This window comes from Poecilia reticulata, linkage group LG2 (genome assembly GCF_000633615.1).
Source record: "Poecilia reticulata strain Guanapo linkage group LG2, Guppy_female_1.0+MT, whole genome shotgun sequence".
NCBI lineage: Eukaryota > Metazoa > Chordata > Actinopteri > Cyprinodontiformes > Poeciliidae > Poecilia > Poecilia reticulata.
This window is the reverse complement of record NC_024332.1, coordinates 15,823,201-15,843,222: the sequence shown is the minus strand read 5'-3', so window position 1 is coordinate 15,843,222 and position 20,022 is coordinate 15,823,201. Positions and strand designations below refer to the sequence as shown.

Sequence of the window (20,022 nt, the reverse complement as noted above, 5' to 3'; positions counted from 1 at the left end):
TTGTTGTTCTTTAATAAAGTTACGGACGTGTTGATAAGGAGCCAGAGGAGGACGTGCTGGTCACAGCGTCCTGGTGGTGTTCAGTTTGTCACCTAATGCCGAGACTSAAAACCTTCCGCTGCTCTAGCAAAGCACGAACAGTTCAGAAACAATCGGTCTGTGACGACATTGAATTTGATCATGAAAAGTAATTAAAATCCAACAGTGTTTTTGGTAAAAACGCAACACGGCATTAAGCCTTTCAAAAACAATCGCTGTTCTAAAAATCTAACTTATCAAAAGGGTGACTTCATCGTAACAGTTCAATTTAAAAGTGCAAGTGTGCTGATGCACAGGTCACAATAACTGATTTAATCTTTTTAAATATAAAAAATTTAAAAATCTCATTCTCGAAGTATAATATCTTTTGGTTTGAATGTTTTTCCAAGCAGTGACAGACTCTGATGCTGATTTTGTTTTTAAAACTGCTAACATGAGCACAACCACATACAAGTCACACCATGCAAAAATCCATCCAGTTATCAAAGGATTTATCTAAGAAATATCCGTAAAATGACTCATTCGTGCAGTCGATAATAAATGCGCGTCATGTAAACCAGTGACTCAGAAAGCAGCTGCACTCTCCAACTCTTAATTTGCCAAGAATAACCTGGGGAATAGCAGAGAGGTTTAGAGAACTGACGTTAATAGACGTTAAGCTATTGACCTGGAAAGAAGATGGAGGACGTATTAGCAGTGTTGTGTATCATGATTTATAGTTCAGGGTGGCCCAATCCCCTCTGATAAAGTCAAACACGCCGAGGAGGCGACTCCCTGTTTGAGGGAGGGTATCTGCAGTCAAGTAAAACATCAGGGCAACTGATAGGATTTTACAAAGAAGCGAAAGATTTTACTGGACGATAGTAGAAGAATGCCACGAAGCCATTTTTATGTGAAAAAAAAATATAGATGCAAACATAAAAAAAATGATGTTAAATGACAGAATGACCAGTTATTTGTATGCTTGTCTCGTCTCAGTCCTGACCGGCATTTCCAGGGTTAAGCTTTGATGCCTTCCTTCAACCTATTTATTCATTAAAACATGAAGCGATTCTTTGTGCCCTTATGACCAACTTCACTTCCTGACACTGCACTGAAGAGAGCAACACTTTAAAAATAATGAGGCAGCCCACTAAGCCTCGGCCTGACTGCTGCTAGTCACAAACTATCATCTATGCAATGAATTTATACAGTTATTCTATTCATTTTACTTCATCCAAATGATACCCATCTCCTGTTTCATACATCTCGGTGGCCCTGAACCTTGCGCTAAGCTTCGAGTTATTTAATATTTTTTGGGAAGCAGTCAGTGCTTCAGAAAGTTTCTTTGGTTTTTTTATTTTTTATTTTTCGCCGTGGCTGATCGGTTTATTCTTTTCACATGAAGCTCCTCGGAGCCTTTCGTAGATTCCCAATCGAGCACAGTGGGATGTGGACGCCTTCAGTCGTCTGCGTCCACGCACTAACTATGAAACGTCCCCTTATCAAGTGAAACTAACACCCGCTGCACTTCTCCCAATTGGTCCTCTGAAGGATTCCACTCAAATGATGCGGCGAGTCAATTTGACAAACATGAAAGGTAGCGCTAACAAGTGCGAGCTCCTGATAAAGARAGCCTGCAATGAGACACCGGGGCGGAGTGAAGGAATGGGGAAGTGCTTCTAAAGGACTCAGTCAACCATAAAATGCCGAACATTTACACAAGAGAGATGGCAGGAGTCCATATTAGCAGCCCTGAAAAAGAAAGATTATCACCAGGGAGTTGCATTCTCTAATACCACAATTTCATCATGTGTAGCAAAATAGAATATCCACCACTTCCTTGTTAGCTCGTAGGGTTTTCATACAGGCGTCCCGACTGAATAAATTAGGTTTTTTTTGTTTTTTTAAACTTTTTTATCTCATTTACAGTTGTCTGCCTTTTTGCATTACGAGCTATATTACAGTTATCAAGGGACTTTTGTACGTCCTGTCGCAGCTACCTCATTCAACAGGGCGGGAATAACTCCTTTTATTAGATTTCAGAAGAAATGCCTGATCCTGGGAGCAGCCTAGAAAAGAAATTAGCCTGGACTTTATTGGCTCCGACACAAAAGGGAGCAGATTGAAAAGAAGTGAGATGATTGAACTCCCCTTTAATCTGTGGTGTGTCCTTTGTGTCAGACTGCACTGTCACTTTGATGCTATCTCTGTCATTTGAGCCTCATTCGGCGCCTTRGGCGCCTCGCACAAAGGATTATGATGCACCAGCAGAGGCCTTGAATGGGTCTTGAGTAGAATTTCTCCTTTTGACTCACTTCAAGTGTCACTCATTATCAAAGTACATCACTGAAGGGAAAGACTTATTAATAATGTATGTAATGCCGAAACGGAATAAGCCGGCCAATTGAATTTCAGTCAGTGAAAACGAACTGGCCTTTTAAGAAACTGGGGGACAGATTATTATATTGCTGTAAAATATGTTATTTGTTGTCGTTTTCTTGGCAACGTCCCTGGATGATTCTACATTGTTATGCCGTCAAAGACATCCGAGTCAGTTTTTAACACGGGAGCGAACAAAAATCCAATACCTGTCAAATGGCTGGAAAAAGGTCGACTGTCGGTTTTATTCCTGTGAAGGGATAGAGTGATAATGGGCAGAGCAGTTGAACCCTGCTTACAGGGCAGAATGGAGGATGCAGAAAGACGGAGGAGGTGGAAATGGAGGAGGATGAGCAGCATCTTGCAAGGCTGCCATTACTGGAGTAATTTGCACACCAGGGAGCAAAAGAGAGACCTTTGAGTGGGTGGTTAGGAGGGTTGATGTCTGATCACTACCTCCATTAGCAGGGGGAGAAAAAAAATTGTGCAAGCTGTACAAGGACTACTTGTGGAGAAGAGACAGGCCAAGAAAATGTGATACTCCAACTAGGAAAAGTAGAAAGATCCTCTTAATGGCTCATGATGGGCTAATTGTGAAGGGTGACGAGAGAAAAAYAGTATGATCAAAGGCCGAGCCAGGAAAAAAAAAAAACTACTTTAGTTTAAAGAGCAAAGTTTAGACCACTAAGAAATTAACAGAGATATATTCTTTTTAATCTACCAACCTGTGACCGTGAACTTGGTAAATTTATTTATTTTTTATACGAGTCATGATCATCCTACTAAGCTTTCCGTTCCTTAAAGTACAAAATGAAGTTGGTTGTTCGGAAATGATTTTYAATTTTGAAAAATCCAGTCAGTTGTGATMTTGATACAGCAGAAGCACCATCTGTTACGTTTTGAAAGCTAATGCTGTCTTGAAACTAAAGTTGGGGCAAGCTATAAGAGCTAGCATCTCACTGCAAGCTCGCCTCTAGGCTAATAAGAAACACAACTGTTAAAGACATGGGAATTTGGCCTCACGCACAATAAAAGTATTGGAATAAAACTAAATCAAACGGTTCATGCAAAGTCATCATAGCGCTGACAAGTATAAGTAAAGATTGAAAGATTTGATGCACATGTTTGCCAATATGTGGAATCAGTATTTGCAAGGCTAATAACTGTTCACTAGTATCAAACTACTACTACTTGCGTGCAGCAACATAGTACCTTTAAATATTGCATAATCCATTCATTTAACACCCCCTGTTGCACAATTCTTGAATAATCCACCGAATTCTGGGTCAATCCTTTTCAAACGAATTTCATTTCATGCTTTAAATCGAGCGGTGATTGCATTTTAGAGAATTTCTTTGGGGGTGCATGGCAYGTTGAAAGAAGAAGTTCCTCTTAAGCCCCTACAGTAATGAATGAGGAATAAGACGGCCATGCCCGGTCTGCRCTCTGAGAATTAGGAACAAAACGTCTGCGGAGGGAAGAGGAGACAGTTGTTCTGATGGATTCTCCTGTCTAAAAAGAGGAGCACTACTCCCAGTGTTCCTCCCGCTGATTGATTTGTACGACTGCTGTAGGACGGAGTAAAGTGCCAAGCAGAGAAGCTCCATCTCTGCTGGGTGAGGTCTTATTACTCCCCCGGCTGTGAAGCTTACTGAATCCTAGTTGAAGAGAAATAGTCAATAACGCCGACTATAAAGTAAAAGAAAAAAGAAAAAGAAAAGAGGCTGCACCAAAATCCGAACAAAATATTCCCTCCACTTCTGTGGTGTTTTTGAAGCTGTTTTCTATTTTTGGGTAATGCAACACATGCAACATAGTACAGTAAAACACAAAACAAAATTAGGAGACATTAACAAATTTAATGTGTTAAATCCCAGAAAAAAAAAAAAATTAATTGACTTTTGGTTTCATTTCTTTTTTAATTTTTTTGCTGTGAATAAAACAGTAAAATAAACAACAGACTAGACTAAAACAGTGTTCTTACTGATGTGTAGAGATGGCCCTCCCCGTTCATGGCGATGTATAACCCTGTCTTCACTGACTGAATGGCGACAACTCGGAGGCCCACAGGAATGAGGTTAAACAATGCTGGAAAACAGATGCATAAACACAGACATTTAGATTAAAGTGTCACTTGTGGGTTTTTTTTAGCACTACAGTTAGCATTATGGGGACTGTACATCCTTGCCATAGTTAACGTAATGCTTTGAGTCACTTTTGTGTATGGATAAGCACATCTCTAAAAATGATGCAGTATTTTAAAAAAAATTTGCATCTTTGAAAAATGTGTGTTTTTTTATGTGGACAAGACTCAAATTAATGTTTACGTAACTGTTTATTGGTACCTTGTGTGGGTATCAGACCAAAAATGGCTGAATGGATCCTGCAGCTGGGTCAAAATAAAGTCTCCTTCATCACCAAACCACAGTCGGCTAAGTTTGTGAATCTCCTGTTATGGTAAACTCAAAGACCCCTAAACGAAGGATTAACAGGAGGGGAGAAGTTTTGCGATTCTTCCAAGTTCTAACTCAACATCAAAGTTCTAATAATAACACAATTTCTCCCCTGTGAATCCTATCTAAAGCTTTCTTTATCTAATCAGATGTGACATGTGCCAAACCCCGTCTTGCTGACAGTGGTAAGTGACACAATGCTGAGTGTCAAGCCAGCGTTAGCACCAGGTCCAGGAATCAAATTAACCACCCAGCCTGAAGCAGCAGAGGAGCAGAGCCAGAACAACGTAATAACACCATTTCCCTCTCTGTTAGATCTGCTGTTTCCTGGTCTACTTTATCCCTCAGCGATAAGGATGAATTGGTGTGATCCCTCGGCTGCGCTTTGAGGAGACATTTTTACTCCAAAGGCTAAAAAATTGAGGAAGTACATTGACCCACGGGGTTGGAGGAGACTGACGGGTGAAGACAGGGAATGTATCATCTCCACACCAGAACGATAAACGTGCAACGCTACCATGCCGAACGTCAACATTGTAATATGCTCGCTTGTGCCGGAGGGAGTTTAAAACACTAAAAGCGTTAAACAGTTGAGTTATGATGAACAACGTTCCCTGTTTGGTGTTTTTTCGATATTTTTTCTGTCACCTTTTGAAATTTTTATTCCCAGAGGCAAAAAGATCGCGCCACAGTACTCACTGGAATTACTGCTGTCATCCTTGGTCCCATCAAGAGAGCCATCTGGGTTCATTTGCAAGTAGTATCCCTGCCTGCAATATAACCTGGTCACTATACCCTTGAGCTGGGGATCTGTAAGAGAAAAAAAGGGGGAGGAAACAGACAGAATAGTCATGATTTATGCAAGAATAAACCACACATGTAAGTGCATCATGGGAAGTTGGTGAAAGTTGATGAGAAATCTGATGAAAATCTTTGGTTAAGTCATAGCTTTAGTTTCAGGGTAAGACGCGAACGCTTAAGATGCAGCAAAAACTACAATGGAATGGTTCACATCAAAGCATATTCATGCACAGCAATGTTTGAATCAAAGTCCAGATGTAAATCCAGTTGAAAATCTGCAAAAGAAAAGCCCCGGAAAAATCTAACTTGGTCATATTTATTCGATTAAGTCTGAGAGACTGTGCAAAAACTAACGCAGCGGGTGGCGGTTTTGGCAAAATGTTCCTGGTGTTGAATCAGGACGAGACTGAAAACTGAAATGTTTTATTGTAAACTTGTATCTGTATAAAGAAACAAAAAGTGAAAATGATTTCCCTTCTACTTTGCAATTCCGTATGAACCTTGACGCATCAAATAATGACAAAAAATATGGAGGTTTGCGCTAATAACATGTGCTTTACTTGTACAGTACATTCATATTTCAGTTCCGGTAAGATTTATTGTACAATTACTTCACAGTAAATGTACTGTATGAGTACAAGTACATTTACTGTACAGTATGAGGCTGTACATAAGTAAATGAGAGATATTCTTTGGTGTTTCACAAGATTCCGTACTGTGATAATAACTTTTTTTTTTTTTTGCTTCGAACTTTCATAAAAGCAGCATGAGGTTCTTCTTCCTCTCTCTCTCTCTTCCTGTCTGCTGGCAAATCCCAGAGCTTCCTTTACGGGCTCATAAGCCCCATCCTGCTCAGAGATAGACCATCCAATTATAGGCATCAGAATTAATATGTGGCTGTCTGACTCCCATAATGAACCCAACAGCACCCTCTCTGGGACGCAAGAGTGTCTGTTTTCCATCCCGAACCCAACCGGGGGATTACCCACTTATTAGCAGTAAATAAGCATCTTCCGCGGTTAGATTGCTCAGAGTCGCTGCTGCTTCGGATGTGTCATGTAATTTTTTTGGCGGTTTCACAATTTATGTTAAGATATGAATAAGTGGCAGGGGAGTATGAAACAATAAAAAAGAAATGTCTTAATAAAGCGCAGTGAGGTTGTTGTTCAGGGGTTTCTGTGCTGAAAGCCGGGAGGAGACAAATCCGGAGCGGAAGTGCATACCTGCATGTGTCTGGCGTTATATATGTTCAACAGTACACTTACTGTAGAGACAGCCATCACACTAGATTTCATTCTAAGAAAGCCCTGGGGAGGTAAAAAAATAAATAAAAAATCAACTTCACCGTCATCCTAACCGCTAAACCATCTCCCCCAGCAAGAAGCTGCGTATATGTGTGTGTGTGTGTGTGTGTGTGTGTGTGTGTGTGTGTGTGTGTGTGTGTGTGTGTGTGTGCGTGCGTGCGTGGGTGTGGTGTGTGTATGGGCGTGTGCGTGTGTGTGTAAGATGTAGAGCTGAAGAAATCTCAAGGGGTCTCTCTGAGGGCAAAGTTATGGCTTTTTTGTTACTGTGCAGGTCTGAAATGCTTATGCTGGGTACATATCTCACACATTTCCCGCTGCGCCGCCTGAGTTGAGATGGTACAGGATATACAACTGTGCCGCTTCAGCTGAACAATGAAAATGTGTTCAAAGGAGAACATGTCTGAGAAAATGAAACACAGTTTTCGTTTTTCTTTTTTTTTATGAAATGAAAATCTGGCCTGCAGTTGTATCCACCTCATTTACTTTGATACCCCTTAATAAAACCCAGAGCAGTCCACTGCCTTTAGAAGTCAACTAGTTACTCAGTTGGTAAAAAGTGGTGCAATTTAACCTCTGTAACAGAGATGAAAAGAAGTAATGGACCAAAATAAATACTTAATTCAAAAGAATGATAGGAAGCAGGCGAGTAATCCAAAACCTTCAAGGTCAGCCTTGTGCTGTGGATTAGATCCTTTAAAAAAACATCAAATAAAAAACGGCATCATAAAAACAAAGGAATACAAGACAGACGGTCACATTTAGAATTTGAAGCAAGCCATGGGGGTCACACTTGTGGAAGGTGCTTTAATCTTACAGCAACCTTTGCTGTCAACGTGCAAAAAGATAAGTGTGGTGGCGAACTCAGTAATGTAATTGACCCTGAACACGCCATCACCACTGTGAAACACTGGTGGTGACGGCTTCAATGCTGCTGATGCTTTCCTCCGACAAGGACAGGGAAGCTGGTGAGAGTTGATGGGAAGATGGATGGAAAACCTGTTGGAGCTTCTCCAAAAAAGGGGAACTGGCACAATGACCTTGAACATGTTACCAGAGCTCCAGTGGAAAGATGCTGGTCCAGATCTGAATCCAACTGAGAGACCTAAAAGCTGCAGTTCACAGTCTCCGTCCATTCAGACTATCATCGTCCAATGTTAATGTCGGAATATTTTGAAAAAATAATGGGCTAAGATTCGGATATAGATTTACCCCAGAAGACTTGAAGCAGCGATTACAGGTAGTTCAACCAAGTATTGACTGAGAGAAGCTCAATTCACATGCATACCACACTTTTTATTTATTTATTTATTTTTTTGTTAGAAATTTTGAAAATTTGGATCATAACGACATACTACTTTGTACATTGCGTAAAATCCCAATCAAATATGCTTATGCCGTTAACGCAACACAGTGTCATTCAAAATTGGACATTTTTATATTTTTCATTTTTTACAATTTCGTTCTGATGAAGAGGAAACACAACCAACGTATTTCAGGGCAACTGAAAACCTATTCAGCGGCATCACAGGGTTTTAAATTGGCCAATCTGTTGCTTGCTGGCATCTTAAAATGTGTCCATCCCAGGTGGGGAGATGGAAAACATCTTAATAGCAAAACAAAGTATCTTCAGGTAATCAGGACGCTAAGCTCCATATGGAGAGGGAAACAGAGACGTGCACTCGTAAAACAAATCCGCAGTGAAATTTCTTCGAAGCACCACCTGAATGCCAGGCTTAGGTTCAGTCTGCAATTTTTCATACGGCAGCCTCGTTTCTGCAAGAACCCAGAAAGGTCTGGGGCTACACGGACGTTTTCACATGGATTTTTAATGAGAGTACAATTCCCTCAAGCAGATCCCTTTGTGTTGATACACAAAGTTAGCAAACGTGCGATCGATCAGGAACTTTGGCTTTTAAGCAATGCGTTTGTGTGTGTGTGTGTGTGAGTAAGATTGATTCTTGAGAGCAATCTGTAATAATTAGAACTGTGTTCATGGTGGCTGGATAGGTGAAGTCTGTGTTTGTGTGTGTGAGCATGTATGTGCGGTGAGAGAGGCTATAGGGGTGTAAATCACGCGATGCTGGCTGCGGTCCCTGGGGGCGGGATAGCCGGTGTATATCTCCCACGCACAGATTTCCCCTTTAGGTTTGATCTTTGGAGCTTCAAAAGCAACAAGCAGGTTAAGATGAACATCAGCAGAAATTTGTGGAATCCATCAAAACATAAAAACCATATTTAAAAAAAAGGGCAAACTTGGATTGATGGGTTATATCTGTTGCAAATCAAAATGAATTTGTTAGTCTACGAGCAAACCTCTTATTACCTGAAACCTATATTAGCTCCCTTGTTTAGCTATTTTCTTTTAAACTCCACACTACTATTACCCTTTCACTCATTCCTCCTTTACTGCTGTTCTATGCTTACTTCATCATTCATTCCTTCTTTATTCCTCATTCCTTCCTTTTTCATCTCTAATCTTTTCCTACAAGTTTGGCCTCTCTTATTCCTACCTCCTTTGTCCCCCATTCTTCCCCTTTTCCTTTGTTATTCTTTATCTTTATCATTCTCATCACTTGTCTATCTCCATTTCAAATTCTAGTCCTTATTTCACTGGTCATCTCTCAATCTATTTTCCTCATGTCTACTTCCTTAATCCCACTTCCTAACCTCATTCGTCCCTTACCCAATCTTCTGTCATTCATCGTCCGTCAACGTAGCTTCCCTCATCTGTATCCTTCATATCCACGTCCATCTTTCCACATCCCTCCATCCTACCTCCTTTATTGATCATCCATGCCTTTGTCATCCATCATCCTTACTGCCCTCATCCATCTTCTCTACCTCCTTCACCTGTCATTCCTCATCCTAACCCTAATCTCCTTTATCCCTCATCTCAACATCCTCCCTAATTTATAACTCATTTTGTATCCCTACTCTCTCCATCCCTTGTACCTCACCCCTACACCTCCTCCAGTCATTATCCTGAGCTCTTTTATCCCTCATCCCTACATCAATTATTCCTCATCCCTCATCATCTCCTCCTTCATCATCTGTCATGCCTACATCCTTTATCCTAACCTGCCTCTCTCATTGTCATCCTCCTCCTTCGGTCTTCAACTCTTCCTTCATCCCGTATTCCTCGTTATATCCTCCCTCACTTAAGACTTTATCTTTACCTCCTTCGTTTCTCGTCCTAACCTCCTCTGTCCCCCATCTCTATTTTGTCCAGCACACATCCCTACCTACTAGATTCCTCATGCATCTGTGAAGCCTCATCCTGCAATTTCTTGAGATGAGTTAGCAAAATTCAGTCCTCTTCAGACATCCAGATTTCTCCTCAATAAATCACTCATCCTTGCATACATGAGATGTGGTTCTCACTAGTGAACTTTCAGATATTTGATGTAACATCTAAGTTGTATTCCTTAAGCCAAGACAGAATTTGATTTAATTGGCCATTTTGTTATCTTTTTGTCATTTTTCTTAAACTTTCTTCACTACTGTGCCTTAAAATTTTGACCAAAATGGCAAAACAAAAAGGGCTGTTAATCACAGATGGGAGTAAGACATTCCCAAGTTATATCAACGTTGATTTTTTTTTTTTTTACAACAGAAGCACTGTATGTTTCTACTTCTCTGTTTCTAGGGAAACAGAGTGCCAGTTTAGCATCAGCAGGGGAGTTTCCTTGGAAAACAACGTGCATCAGAAGCACAAGATTTCAAAGTGCTCTGTTGTACAGCCATGGTCCTTTTTACATATAAATTGGCCTGTCACAGAGAGGGTGTGATATTTTTTTTTCCCTCCATAAGTGGCCTCTCCACAACTCCCTCGGCACATTTTCTTGTCTTATTTTCTGTCGTGTCATTCTGGTGTTTGTGCAGCCACACACGTCAAGCTCGGCTCAAAGCAAGCAGAGCATGAAGGAAGGACTGGCCCACACACAAACACACACACACACGCACACACACATGGGCACAGCTGCAGCAGCACTTGTAGACTGCTGTCAGCTCTGTCCTGTCTGACCCACTTTGGATGTTTCTGGAAAAGAAGAAGGGCTTTTCCACACTCACACTGGCAAGGAGATACCCCTAGTGCCTCGTGAACATATTCATTACCCTTGAGCCTTTGCACATTTTCTCATTTTTATGTATGACGAACCGACACTTTTAGTGCAGAGTTGTAAAGGGGGAAGATTTTTTACTTACAACATTGGAAGTAAAAATACAAGTGTGCGTTTGCTTTCATGTTTCGTGAGTCAAAACCTTGTAGAACAAGCTTTTAACGATTATTTTTGCGGACCTAAAGAAAGCATTTCTTGCTTGTTCTTTGTAAAATAATCGTCACTCGGTCTGATTTGTATCTGTGCAATTTTGATTTGCCACAAATTCTCTTTCAAATTTAAGTCTGTACTTTGAGAAGGGAATATGCAAACATGCATATGCTTTTACTCCATTACATTGTAGCTCTGGCTGTGTGGGTAGCACAGCTGCTGTGCTGACAGCTCCAAGTCTTTTGTAGTTTTGAAGAGGTATTCTTCCATGAACGGTCTGTATTTATCCCCATCCATCCTACAGTCTACTCTGAGATGGTTTGGACATGTACAGAGGAGAGACAGCGAACACATCCGTAGAAGGATGCTGAAGATGGACCTGCCAGGCAAGAGACCCAGAGGAAGACCAAAGAGATTTATGGATGGAGTGAAAGAGGGCATGAAGGCAGTTGGTGTGAGAGAGGAATATGAGGAAGATAGGGTTACATGGAGACAGATGATCCCTAAAGGGGAAAAGTCAAAAGGAAAAGAAGATCCTATAGTCAACTCTGACCAGCTTCCGTGCATCTGAAGCACAGCGTCCCCACAGCGTGATGGTACCACTGTTCCAGTAGTATTTTTATCCTTTGTATATGTTAGTAAAGCAATTTAGTCCATGTGGCAAGACTTCAGTTCTTAATTATGCAATACTTAATTTGAGTCAAGCCCACAACAAAATACTTTGAAGTTTGAGGCAATGTGACAAGTTGGGACAAAGCTCAACAAGTATTCTATTTTGTGTTCACTGTAAATCAACTGAATCAGCACTGCCAACTGTTTTGTGCTTCCTAGCAATATACGTGAGATGTCCTGGATATCCTATTTAAACAGACTGCACCTTTGTGTCCTTAAAAGAAGCCTGACGAACGAACATCCAAGGCGCAGGAAGCCATTCATCTACGAAGGACCTCCAGATCACGCAAACTCATCTGATCTTTGGATCTGCGCCGCATGATCTTATGAGGTCGTGGATCTAATCTGGTGGGATAATTAGAGCCAGAGAAGTGAGATTATGACCCAATGCTGGATGGGGCAAGAGCTCACTTACAGGCTTTGGATATAACAGGATTTACAGCTGGTATTTAATCCTTTGAAAATAAAAAAAAACAAACAATGAAAACAAATAAAAAAGCAGCGACTCTGTTTCAGCTAACAAAAACACGAGGATGATTTTAAATAAAAGCAGATGTGACGCAAAATGTTCCAGCGTATTCCCAGAGTTGCCAGAAGAGGACAGAGATCACATCTGTGTGCTAGAGCGAACAAACAAAGCAAAACGTATTTAGATGAGAATAACAGACCGTCGTCTTTCCACCTGGGCATTTTCGTAGTGGTAGTAATTCAAAAGCAAAAGCAACTCATCGAGAAGATTTGGTGGAAAACGTTTAAAAGCCAACTGAATGACCTGAAGCCCCCAAAAGTATGTCAGATTGCAGTCGACGCAGCACCACAAGAAAAGAAAATCTACAGTACTGCTGCATTCTCAAGATCAATACTCAGTGCCAAAAGAAATACATGACACGGGGCTTGTTTTAAGTCACCCTTGCTCCATCATCTTGACACGTCTCAGTGGGATTCTGAACCTCACTTCAGTCTATATTCATCCCTCCGAAAGCCAGAGAGGTGCTCTGTTCTCGGCTCAGCTGTCACCGTGAGGCTCGGTGTTTTCTTTGTTTCCACCTGGGGAACTCTGAGACTCGGCCTCAAAACACATGGGATCGGCTGCGCATGCGGCCATCGTGGTCTCCAGCAAAACAAMATTAAAAGGTCTGTAAGGTCTCTCGGGGTCTGATGTTAAATTAGACACACTAAGCAAGTCATTAGTCTTCCTAATCTGTGTGCTTTGGTGATAATGCAGCAAAAAAAAACAAAGAAAAAGAGGAAAGATGGGACAGGGAGTGAAAGTGTGGAGTGAGCTTTAAAAGGAAAAACCTCCTATGAGTGTGAATTCTCATGTGGGGATGAAATTAATGATGTATTTTCCCATTTGGCTTTTAATCATAAACAAGAATAAAATTAAAGCAACAGAAAGTGAGAGTTGGCTCTGAGTGGAGCTACAGAAAAAGAGAACAAAAATATATATTTGCAGCGTTTTCCCTTGATTCTGTGAATTTTAGAGAGTAATGCTCTCTAAAAGCATTACTCTCTAACTCTCATGTTTAAAAAATAAATAAAATAATAATAATAATAAATCAGGGTGGACCACTACAGAAGCTCAAAGTGTCACAATGCAGTCAGCAAATAATTAATGCCTTAAATGTATTACTAAACAATTAACTCTTTCATGCATGAATTATGATCCTTTGTGCCAGGATTTTTTTTTCCAATTTGTTTTATTTTCTTAAGGCATAAAAAAAAGATAGGAAGAAAAATTTTGTTAAAAAAAATGTTTAATTTTATTTCTTTAGGTGATCAATTGTAATTTTCATCAAATACAAAGTTGTTATTTGAAAAGTGCATCAGTAGTATTGTTCTTCAGGGGTTATCTGATGTCACGATATTTTTTTTACCTGCAAGAGTCGTCTACAGTGAAGGGGGGACCGGGTCGGTTGGCATGCTTTTTTGTCTGTCGGCCATATTGGATTTAACAAAAATAATTTATTGTATTTGAAGCTGATGGCCAGTAGTTGATACTGTATTTTATGATGCATTAGTGTCCACTTCAGTGGTCTGTGTGCAGTTATAACATAAAAATCCACAAGAAGCACAAGAAAATGGCTTTTAGACAGCTGTCCACCGCAGTGGAGAGCAAGAAAGGGTTAAGATTGAAGGTTAATGCATGAATAATTAAAAGAAAAAGTTATATTATTTACCTAAGTGTGGTTAATGATTTCAAATCATTTTTAGGGCTGACTTCCCTTATAGAGACCTCAAAGTGCTACAGTTTGATAAATAACTATGCCAACATTAAATAAGTTTGTTTTGCAGACAAAAATAATTCCTGCTTATTTAATTTTTGATCTAATTATTTATTGGTTACATTAAAAAATGGCCCTCTTCAGAACAACAAGTCTGCACATTGCTACCATTAAATTACTTCAGACTTTAATAAGATACTTACATTTAATCATCTAACAGTGCTTCTATTAATTCTGGATACGGCTTCTTATAATAGGTATTTATTTGCCTAATGGCATGTACAAATGAGGACTTATTGGTTTCATATTCCGTTGCATCGTGGCACTGTTGACACAGTCAAGTGCCATTCACTTCAACTCATTTACTGACTTTGACGGTTAACGCTGTGTTGCTTTCAATTCCCCAATTTCAATTTTTTATTATATTGATGATACGTTTAATTAAATCTTTTGCTTGTTTACTAGTTGAATTGTGCCACTTTCGGACCCTGAAACAGGAACATCTGCCCTACAGAGTAGTTGGTCCACCGTACACACAGAGAGACTCGTATTAATTTATCGGCCAAACATAACACCGTCCTCTGTCCATATCTGTGACCTCTGCTCCCTTCTGTACGGTGCTCGAAATATCAAGTGATGCTCCACAGGCCAAGTCAAGAGCAATAGCCGCTTAGCACAGGCAGAAACGCACAAACAGACCCCATGACACAGCAGCTTGAAGGATAACTGATTATAAACCTCCAGTTATAATGAACTCTGACCTGCGTCCAGATGTGTCCTCTGCGGTTATTATATGGATCCTGTTCTATCAGAGCGCATTTAATCCATTTAATCAGTGGGGTCTAGCGAAGGAGACATTTCATCCTGATGTTCAGATGTGAAAGCAGGCGGCATGAGAGGGGCTCACCGATCAAAATGGCTCTTCTTCTGCGGGAGAAGATGAAAGACTAAAACGGTGCTTCTAAGCTTCCTTAAACTAGGCTGCGGCCTGGATGGTTCTGTTTTAAGTAGCTTGTAAATTAGCTGGAGTTCAGGTGGATTTGAAGCAACAGGTTTGATGCCTGATGATTTTTTTTTTTAAAGAAACCTACAAAACCCCACAACCAAGTGTCATCTCTGAGTTATACTCACTCTTGGCTCCATTTTCTGCATTGAAATAATTATTGACAGTGCACTTTAATAATCATAGGCTGCCAACATTACCGCTGAAACATTCCAGACATTTTCATAATTGGAGAAATGGAACAAATTTCAGCCTGAGAGAGAGATAGAGAGGCCGCTGGTCCCCGAATTGGAGAAAATGTGTCTGTCTGAAAGGTATGACCCTGATTTCTGCTCAAGAAACCGACCTTTCTTTACCGACATGGAAATTAGTTTTGTACAAGAGTCTGTTGGTGTGCGGAGCTACAATTTACCAAGTTTCTGTGTGTATGTTCCATAAAATGAAAAGACATTTTATAGATCTGCAGCTGTGAGAGCTTGGAAAAACTAAGTCATTTAGTAGAATGCACATAAATCAGATGTATGTTTTATTTATTTATTTATTTATTTATTTATGCTGACAATCTTATTTTTAAAAAAAGCGTCTGTTCTAACTTTTGAGACACAAAAAGTCAAATTTGAACATTTTGTTGTTTCTTTAGAAGCAGTAATGATTCACAAGTTGAATGCGTGAACATGTTTATGAAGCGATGCACCGATTGGTCTGCCAATTCCAGTTTTTAAAATCTTTTTCTAGAACAAAAATGGAAGAAAATGTGTTTCTGGTTAAGATAATAGTCTCGAATCCAACAGAGAATTAAAGTATCACAAAATTATATGCATTCATGAACTAATGCTGTTATGTCATTTTACTAAACTGCTTTAATGTCCATGCCATTGGTTGATACATTTAATAAATAGGGATTTTTAGTAATAGCCATGCTGATCAGAACTGCTCAAGGGAAAATCTGATCAATTTCAGTTGTTGCCCGATTGAAAGTTTAGTGGAATGAATAGATGTACAAATCATGTTTTTCCTGACCAACCTAGATTTATAACTTTCTTTCAGGTTTTCCTGTTGGTTTTGATTTTCGAATCCTGATGTTTTATCCCGTATGAGCTGTAACACACCGGTAAAAGTAGCCATTTCAAATTCAACAGAGAATGTTAGCCTCTCTACTGTTAGCAGATAGGCTAATAGCAAATATTAGCTTAGCTGATTAAACTTCATTTTACGTTCATTAAAAAAACTAAAGTTCAATAAAGTCAATGCTAATGGTTGTTGTGTTTATAGACTAGAAAGAAAGTTGATCACCTTTAATTTTGGTCCATTTTATGATTTCATCCAAACAGGAGACAAATAAAAGAAAAAGGGATGCTGTGATTGCTCTGTAATGTAGAAAGTTGGTGGAAAACACATCAAATTAGCATTTTTATGTGTTTAACTAACAGGAAACAGAACAACAGCAGCAACAAAGTTTCCACTATTTAACCTGCTGATCACAAACCAGCATTGATATTTAGATATCCGGACAATTTTTCCAAGGCTAAATGTGCATGATCACATTTACACACACTGCAAAAAGCTGATATGTAGAGATGCACCAATCAGGCTTTTGCCAGCTCCTACATATTAGCTCATAGAGGCCTGGCTGGCTGATTCGGTATTTTTAAGAGCATATAACACTTAAAAAAGATAAGGAAAATAGATTTTAAAGCAACAGGAAATTACAGAATCACAAAACTGTCTCCACCTGTGTAACAAGGAGACAATCCAGATAACTTTAACTAATCAGGATTTCATAATTAATATTATTAAGACTCAAGAAGTGCAACAAAATACATGGGCTCAGGGTTAGAAAATGGTGAAACTTGATAGTTTTGAATAAGAAGAGAAATAAATCCTTATTCATTCCTCTAATCACTGATCAGAGTGCAAAGAGGGAAAATTGGCTGATTACGATTGATCCATTGGTGCAGCTCCATAAAAGTGGGAGCTCTTACTTTTATTCCAGTCTTAAGAGTCAAAGGAATAATCATAATTTTGGGAATTTGACCAGCCAACTCTTCCCCCCCCCCCCAAGACTTCTAGACAATAAGAAAAAAAACGTGTTGCATTTCTTTTTCTAATAGTTTTGAATTCAACATAAAAAACCTGAGTTCTTAGTTTAGATTAATTTAATAAATAAGTTTTACAATATCTGACTTGTCAATGTTTCACCTTCCAATCGCCGTTAAAGGGACAACTCGCCGACTTCGATCTCTGATCAGTGCATCTTTACTTAAGTGTCAGCAACATAACATTCTCCGGCACACTGAAGTTCCCAGACCTTGTCTCCGTAGCCTTCGCTTCCTGAGCCCGAAGATGCGCACTTTTGAGAAGATGTCGACCAGGTTCCCATTGCAGAGCCCCTTGTTCTTGTTGGGGCTCTTCCTCCGTCGGTTGGTGGAGGGTCGGTCCAAGTGCTGCTCCCGCGCTTGCCTCTTCTGTCTGATCAGCCCACTCGCGATAGCAGCGGCCATGGCTCGGAAATGTCACAACGGCTCGGGTCCGGTCTGCACGCAGAGAACAGCCGCCTCTCGGAGCTCGCAACCCGGGTCACAGTCCCATACCGGCGGGGTTAGGTATTTCTGACTGCTGCTTTTCCTCTCCTTTGTCCAGCCCCTACATGATACTGGTGATACTAAACCAGATTCCCATTATCATTCGAAATATTCTGGAGCACGATTGGGGTGTGGGGGGAAAATGCACATCTTCATAAGTAATCCCACTCGTCAGTGACAATGCTCTTGTTAAGAAGCCCAACTCATGCGCATGGAGACCTCGGGAGGATATTCATACCTGTAGCCTGCGTCTGGTCTCAATCAGTCAATAGAAATGTTAAACGGCGGGTGCGCTGCGTCCTCGCTTGTTGGGGGGAAAAAAAAATCTCCCACTCTTTTCTCCCTTTTTTTTAAGCTTCTGCTTTATCCTCCTTGTTCTTCTGCCATGGGAAAAGCGGCATTGCTCGGCCAGCAGCAGCGGGGACGCCCGTGCATGTGCGCCCCCGGGCAACTCAACAAACCACAGGCGCCTCCTACGAAGATCACCACCCGGCTGAGAGCTGAGGAGCCGAGGCGAGACGCGAAGTTTGCAAGAAGGTATCCGCGACAGCTTCCACTCCCCCTCCTCTACCCCCACGAAGAGACGTGCACGTTAAAATCACACACACATACACACACAAACACGGAGGGAGGAATGCGCAACAGTAAAGGAGCTTCGCAATTATTTGACAATCCTTCCGGTTAATGTTGCGTAAAATGCGCCGCACATCTCAATCCGGTAACACAACAACAGTCTGTTAGACCGAACAGGAGGGGAGAGAGTTGATCCGAGTACCGTGCAAGATGACGTCTGCGTAGTATGTAGATATAGAAATGTAAACTCCCTGACGATCGGCGCATTACATGACCCGTGACATATAATGAGAGAGAGAGAGAGAGAGTTGGGTGTGCGTCGATCGGCGCGTAATGGGAATCGAGGGGGGATTGGAGGGGAGAGAGAAATGACAAAAGAACGCGATTTATTTTCCCACGCTCAATGGCAGAAGAAGAAGAAAAAAAAGAGGATGTGAAGTGATAATCAGTGGTATTAGCCTGTACGCTCCAGATCAACAAAAATTCTCCCCCTCATCAACAAGTCCTAACCACACGGCTGAGGGTGACGGATGCCCCCCGCCCCGACATCCCCTCCTCTTCTCGACCACCAAGCCCCTGCCCTGCTTGAGGGAGCCGATTTTACACACCGAGAGGAGGGGACATGCACATTCTCTCTCCTCTTTGCTGCAACATCAGAGCTCACATTGTTTCACTAATGCATTCGCTTTAATTCATTTTTTTTCTTTACTTTTTAAAAATATTTTTTATGATTTACTATGAACAAATGTAGAGTGACATAACTTTTTTTTTTTTTTTGTTACAAAAGCAGAACTACAGGATGCTGTCCACCAGAGTGTATTGGGCTTCAGCACCACGGACAGCGCCAGTCGTTTCAGGTCCACAACCCTCACTTAAAAAACAGAGTCGGCTGCAGCCCGTACGAAAAGCTGCAAAGCATTACGCAACCTTCCCGTACTTCAGTGTGCATTCTGATTCGCAATAATAATAATTATTATAATAATAAAAGAAAAAAACATGAGAGGAGGGTTAAAAAATAAAAACAGTTACAAAAAAACGTTTAAAGGGAATAAAATTTAAGCCTCACTCTCAGGCAAAAAGAAATTAAAACTCAAGAGAGCCATCTGCTGTTTGTGGCTGTAATTAAACATGCGGGCTCAAGGGGGGCTGTTGTGTTGCGCTGCATCCCGAAAATCTGTGCGTTTATTCTCAGCACGTCATGCTCACCTGTTGATAGCCAGCTGCACTGAGGATCGAATAAGTAATAATAAGAAGAAAAAATGCACCAAAGGTCCAATCACACACATAAACAGCTTTTATGTGCGTGGTGTCTGCGGTTTTCAGCTCAGAACCGCAATGCTGCTTTTAAGAATAAATGACGTGTATTCTTTCATTTATACACATATGGTGTTATAGACATTATAGTACAGACACTCGTTGTTTAAATCTTAACAGCTAGAAGTTGCATTTCGGCTTTACTATGTTATTTTTATTTTATTTTTAATTTTTTGGACAGACAGTGGATGCTACAGAAGTTTATGACCCGTAGCTTCCTGCTCCGCTCTGGGAGGGATGCAGTAAACGGTCCAGCCAGCAGCGGACACTGTCAGCTCAACAATGGTCTCACAGCAGCATTTAAATCAGCACTGACACATCAGGCACTGATGGATGGATGAGCCAGCTGGTTTCTCCCGTTCATGTTCTCCACTTTGCGACGTGAGACTCCGCAATAAATGCATAGAGAAACTAGACATATATA

General features: G+C 40.7%; 1 protein-coding gene across 2 annotated transcripts in view; it reads right to left on the bottom strand.

Moving 5' to 3' along the window:
* Positions 1-20,022, bottom strand: part of fgf14 (fibroblast growth factor 14) — a 111,120-nt gene that overhangs the window by 24,285 nt on the left and 66,813 nt on the right. The window contains exons 1-3 of one of the 2 annotated variants that reach the window (XM_008433256.2): positions 17,438-18,802; positions 5,553-5,663; positions 4,385-4,488 (exon numbers count right to left, since the gene is read on the bottom strand). In XM_008433256.2, the coding sequence (XP_008431478.1) occupies positions 4,385-4,488; positions 5,553-5,663; positions 17,438-17,630 (408 nt within the window). In that variant the 5' untranslated portion in view covers positions 17,631-18,802. Of the gene's footprint in view, positions 1-4,384; positions 4,489-5,552; positions 5,664-17,437; positions 18,803-20,022 lie in introns of those variants that run through there. The other variant, XM_008433250.2, reaches the window with a different exon arrangement.